Source organism: Nanorana parkeri, unplaced genomic scaffold (assembly GCF_000935625.1).
Source record: "Nanorana parkeri isolate BGI_ZX_2015 unplaced genomic scaffold, ASM93562v1 scaffold1566, whole genome shotgun sequence".
NCBI lineage: Eukaryota > Metazoa > Chordata > Amphibia > Anura > Dicroglossidae > Nanorana > Nanorana parkeri.
In genome coordinates, this window is record NW_017307834.1 from 169,484 (window position 1) to 175,519 (window position 6,036).

Genomic DNA, 6,036 nt, shown 5'->3' on the forward strand with positions numbered 1-6,036 from the left:
GATCAGCCAGTACACAGAGAAAGCCTGAAGTTCATCAAAGGGTACGTAGCTGCAATTAAATCTTAAAGTGCTGTTCACTACAAGCCACCTAAACCTCCCAAAATACGCCGAGATCACATGGTTAGAACTGTGATGAGCCACACCTTTGAAAAGATGGCATTCGGGGGTAAGATCTATGGATGTGGTTTACATGCGTGTGGTTACCTGTGCACTTTGCGTGATCTCTTCTCTTTCTTTCACGGTCATGTACGCCAGTGCATCTGTAGGTTCCCTCTCACATGGATCGTGCAGACCCGGCCCTCCTGGAAAAACAGAATATTTATCTGAACTCAAATTGGGTAATATATATATAAAAAAATAAATCCACTCATAATACGTGAAACTTAATGACAATGAAGGGATGGCACATTGATTGGAAACATTGTTTCTTGGTGCAGTTCCTCCTTAAAAGGGGAACTATGGGGTCAGTGTTTTCCCCATAGTTCTCCTCAGGGTAACGGGAGGACACAAACTAGCGTCCTCCCGTCACCCTAGGCTCAGTATATAGGGAGCTACAGCTCGCGGTATACTGAGACCGCCGCAGCCGGAGCGGATCCCGACATTACTGTCTGGATCCACCCAGCTGTGTGAGTGACAGCTGGCTCTGCCTATCTAGAGACAGAGCCAGCTGTACCCGCCCCCTCCCCCGTCCTTTCCGCCAGTCAGAGCTGGAGGATCGGACAGGGGAAGGGGGGGAATCCCTGCAGTGACAGTCACGGCTCTCTAAAGGGACAGGATCGAGAAGTGAGTGAGCTGACGGTATGTGTTCGCTCACTTCCCGATCTATTGAGCCGACCTGTGACAGTTTCATTGTCACAGGTCGGCTCGAACTATGAGGCTGAGTGATTTTTACTCAGCCTCATAGTTCTCCTTTAAAAGGGAATCACATAGTTGTCTTGGCAAAATGGAAGAGGAAAAGCTGAATGGACCGGACCTTACTCTCTTTGGATAATGAGACCCCTTTCACGTGGGCGCCCTCAGTTTCCATACACAGACCCCCTGCTGATCGGAGAAGTTCAGAATGGATGTCACCATTGTGACATACGTGTCCGGCCAGATTTCTCCTCCATCTTGTGTTGAAGGAAAAAAAAAAGGAAACCTTACCGGACCAATGTTAGGTCCCCTGGGGGTCGTATGTAAGTGGACATGTATCCGTTTACATTAGATACCAGCGTTAGTCGGGGGTAACCGGATGTAAATAGACACAAGCCCAGTTAGGTCCGGCTGCCCATAGACTAGCACTGGGCTTCCAATCAGATCCCTATGGAAAACAGACAGGCGAACCTGATCGGAATGCCCGGGTCAAACGGCTCTAACGGATCCAGAATGCATCTACATGTATTGATTCTTGTTACCTTTGGGCTTTCTATAGCTTTCTTCAACTAAGTGGCAGAACCAGACCCTTCATTGGGGGGCCCGGAAGGTCTCCTCGCCTTTCCTCCAGTGAAACCATTCTTCCCGCTCTTACAGGACAAACCTCAATGCAATTCAGCTGTATTCACTCCCAAAAGGGTCTTACCCGGCAGAATGATGCCCGACGCCAGACACTCCATGACTCTCCGTAATGCTTCCCCGGCACCCAGCGGCCTGTTACAAGTCCCTATTGATTTTTCACATATAAGTTCTAACGGCTGGGAGAAATAAGAGTCAGAAGGTAAGTCAAAGGGCCACCAATACAATGAAACAGACGTTGACCATCGGTATTTAGAACAATTCATAGAAGAAAATGAATAAAACAAGTTATTAGCAAGATGCATAGGAAACTTTTTTTTGGCACCTCATTATTTAGCCAACAATTGTCATTAAAGTGCAACCGAAGCCAAATTTGTTATTTTTTTATAGATTGGAGATTGATCAGACATGCGGCAGGTTTTTATTGCCAGCAGCAAAAAGTTGTGTCAGGTTTTTATTGCCGTCTGTGCCCCTGTTGAGTAACTTTACCCTCTTTATTCGTCTTGAAAGTGCAAAAAAATGCCAAATTTTGGGTTGTTCTCAGAACACGAATAAATGGGAAATCTGATTTCTGATGAAAGAGGTTTGTCCTCAGAAACGCGTCAACTGAAGGAGGGTCAGCGTGCAGATGGCTTCGGCTTAGTACTAGCACTACCTTTACCTCACCCTATTTTCGTGTATTCATCTTGATGGTCTCCGAAGATTATATCGCTTTCTGCTCGTTTTTACAAGCCGGTTTGCAAGTACCTTTTCAGCTCTGTGTGTTTTATCCTTAATAAATCCATTTTACGCTATGGAGGCGCTCCTTTTGCTTTGTCCTCATCAAAATGGGAAATCTTCCACATGGGATGCTACTACTGGCGACCCTGCTGACCACCAGGGATTTCCCTCCAGAGGAATTTCCTTTTCACTTCTTCTTGGGGCTATCGGACATGAAGTGAAGGGAAATCTCCCCAAATGGGACACAGACGGTGAAAAAGCTGACGGGGGTCATAACCCTCCTTTACTCCAATGTATATCCACAACTTATATCCTCCAAACATATATCTAGAGCTAAAAACAAACGTTTTGGATTCAGTTCTACTTCTACGATACACTCACCGGCCACTGTATTAGGTACACCTTGTTAGTACCGGGTTGGACAACCTTTTGCCTTCAGCACTGCCTTCATTCTTCGTGGCATTGATTCAACAAGGTGTTGGAAACATTCCTCAGAGATTTTGGTCCGTATTGACATAATAGCATCATGGGCCCAAAGTGTGCCAAGAAAATATCCCCCACACACCATTACACCACCACCAGCCTGAACCATTGATAGAAGGCAGGAGGGATCAATGCTTTAATTTTATTTATGCCAAATTCTGACCCTACCATCTGAATGTCGTAGCTGAAATGAAGCAAAACAAATGACAAACGCACTCATCAATTCGTCACCAGCTTTACAGCGTGGTGCACATGGAATGGGCATTAAACAGTAAAACAGCAAAAAGTTTACCTGGCACACTCACCAGCCAGCATGTAAAAAAACTTGCGTCACCACTAAGGTTAGAAACAGAGGTTTGGATACACGTCTTCTGCAGAAAATGTGAAAGCCGCACAGCCGCGCCAAGGCACCTCTTATAGTGCGGTCCTAACTCTTGGGTGCAGGTCTGTCAGGAGGCGGCCCATGTAACCAAATCTCTGTTTTTAACCTTAGTGGTGAGACAAGTTTTTTTACATGCTGGCTGGTGAGTGTGCCGGGAAAACTTTTTGCTGTCGCAGCTGAAATTCATCAGACCAGGCAACGTTTTTTCAATCTCAGGTTGTCCAATTTTGGGGAGCCTGTGAGAATTGTAGGCTCTGTTTCCTGTTCTTAGCTGACAGGAGTGGCACCCGGTGTGGTCTTCTGCTGCTGTAGCCCATCTGCTTCAAGGTTGGACGTGTTGTGCGTTCAGAGATGGTGTTCTGCATGCCTCGGATGTAACGAGGGGTTATTTGAGTTACTGTTGCCTTTCTATCATCTCGAACCAGCCTGCCCATTCAGCTCTGACCTCAAAAAGGCATTTTTGTCCACACAACTGCCGCTCACTGGATATTATCTCTTTTTCGGACCATTCTCTGTAAACCGGAGAGATGGTTGTGCGTGAAAATCCCAGCAGAGCAGCAGATTCCGAAATACTCAGACCAGCCCGTCTGGCGCCAACAACCTCGCCACGTTCAAAGTCACTTCAATCCCCTTTCTTCCCCATTCCGATGCTCGGTTTGAACTTCAGCAAGTCGTCTTCACTAAGGATGGGCTCGGGGCGTGTTCGCAGCTCCGCGTGCCAATCACAGGTACCGAGACATTTTCCCGGTCCGCAGCTGCAGAGATCGGGAAATGTCTCGGTACCTGTGATTGGCGCTGTCAGCTTCCTGGCGGGCTCGGCACATGGAGCTGCGAACACGCCCGAGGCCCATCCTTAGTCTTCACCACGTCTAGACGCCTAAATGCATTGAGTTGCTGCCGTGTTATTGGCTGATTAGCGATTTGTATTACCAAGCAATTGAACCTAATAAAGTGGCCGGCGAGTGTATATATATATTACTCTAAATAAACATTACACAGGTACCAAAATGACGCAAGATGTCCCGCCGCGTTTCACACTCACCCATCCTTTCAGCTGGGCCCAGGTGGGAACTCTGTTGCACAAATCTCGTAGAATACGCAGCACAATTACACATGATTTTAATCCGTTGGCTCTCGCCTGAAATAGATAAAATTGTTCCACTTCTGCTTCTTAGTTCTTTCCTTACCCCCAACCTACAGAGGCCTCAGGCAGATTCTTTAAAAAATATGATTACTGAGTAGTAGACGATTAAAATTCATGCAAAGAAAAACTACAGAGAGTGACAAAACATCCAAAGTTTAGAAACGGTCAGGTTTTAAAACCGAAAAAGCTTCATGTAAAGATTGTTTTTAAAGCATCAGTGCCACCTGTAGGCAGGAGGCCAACATAGCAGAATGTGCCAAAAGCTTTGCACGGAAGAGGTTCACAATTCTGAATGAACGGGAGAGGTTCTCAGCTGTATGCCTTCAGCACAACGAACAATCATTAGCTGGCAAACATCAAGCAATCTCCATCAGGCCAAATAGATGGCACTGGTGCTAGGCAAAGCAAGACTTAAAGTGACATTAAACCCTCAGATTTTTTTAACATAAAACAATACTGTAATGTGCGCCTTACTGTAATCCACGGTAGTTTCCCTACCATAGATTACAGTAAGGCGCACATTACAGTATTGGTTTATGTTAAAAAATCTGAGGGTTTAATGTCACTTTAAGTAAATATAGAATTATATAACTACTCAGTGTTTATTATTATGACAGATTACAGTGCATGAATACGTGAGATCAAAGAAATCAAATGGGGAGGGGGGGGATAAAAAAAAAAAAAAAAAAAAAACAAAAAAAGCAAAGGGGATTCTGTCACAGGAAAAGAGTATGGCAGCATCTGAACAAGCTAATAAGACTCCCAGAGAAACTGAATGGTTCACAAAAGTGCACGGCGGTTATATTATCCAAAAGGCCATTCGAGTAGTAAATGTGCAACACAAAGCAAAAAAAAAGGAGGCATTCACTTCCAGTTTTACAAAATCAATAACAGCTACGTACCATCTGGGATCTTATTAAAAATGCACAACATATTTTCAGGACGTTAAAAATAGGCATATAGCGCTTCCTGACCCCCTCCCTGAACCAAATCACTGTAAGCTCGCATCTCCGGTCCAAAACGCTGGCTGTCCAGAGGCAGGGGGCTTTGTTTTTTTTCCCTGCGTGATCGTTAAATTGCATCCCGGAAGTAAGCAGGGACGTAACATAGTTTGTGTGTATATTGTGCTGTTTAAATGGTTACAATCGAATGAAGAATGCACATTAGGCTTGCTGTAGAAGCTCGTACACCTTCATGACTACAGCTACATATATATAAAAACATAGTATTGTAGTGTGCAATGATACCTTTCTTATTGGACTAACAAAATATATAAAAAGACAAGCTTTCGAGAGTGAACCTCTCTTCTTCAGGTCAGAAGAGAGGTTCACTCTCGAAAGCTTGTCTTTTATATATTTTGTTAGTCCAATAAGAAAGGTATCATTGCACACTGCAATACTGCGTTTTGTTTTTTTTTCCAACGTCTTGTCTACTGGACTAATACGGCTTACTCATTAATATTGCAATATATATATATATATACACATACACGCACACCCTACAGCTACAGTATGTTGAAATGAAAGCTATAAATCTAAATGGTAAAGCTAACAGGCTTAAAGCCTTTTGGTTCTACCAATTCTTCATCTTCAGTGTATTTCATTGAAATGTTTTATCTATCAGTGTGAGCAGTCATTGTAGCTGGAGCATTAACCCTGTTTTGTCAAAGTGATGATCACTGTGCATCAAGTTAAATCCATTTGGGATCATGCTCAACCTCAATCGTGCACCGTGCATCGAATAAAGTCTGTTGGGCTCATGTTCAACCTCCATTGGGTACATGATTTTGCAACATGTCCAGTGCGGATAGGGGGGG

At 44.4% G+C, this 6,036-nt stretch overlaps 1 protein-coding gene across 1 annotated transcript in view; it reads right to left on the reverse strand.

Annotated features, from left to right (window-relative positions):
- The window catches only part of STRBP (spermatid perinuclear RNA binding protein), an 81,150-nt gene that overhangs the window by 40,798 nt on the left and 34,316 nt on the right, over positions 1-6,036 (reverse strand). The window contains exons 5-7 of the mRNA XM_018570649.1: positions 4,119-4,240; positions 1,559-1,670; positions 205-302 (exon numbers count right to left, since the gene is read on the reverse strand). Coding sequence (XP_018426151.1) covers positions 205-302; positions 1,559-1,670; positions 4,119-4,240 — 332 coding nt within the window. The remainder of the gene's footprint in view (positions 1-204; positions 303-1,558; positions 1,671-4,118; positions 4,241-6,036) is intronic.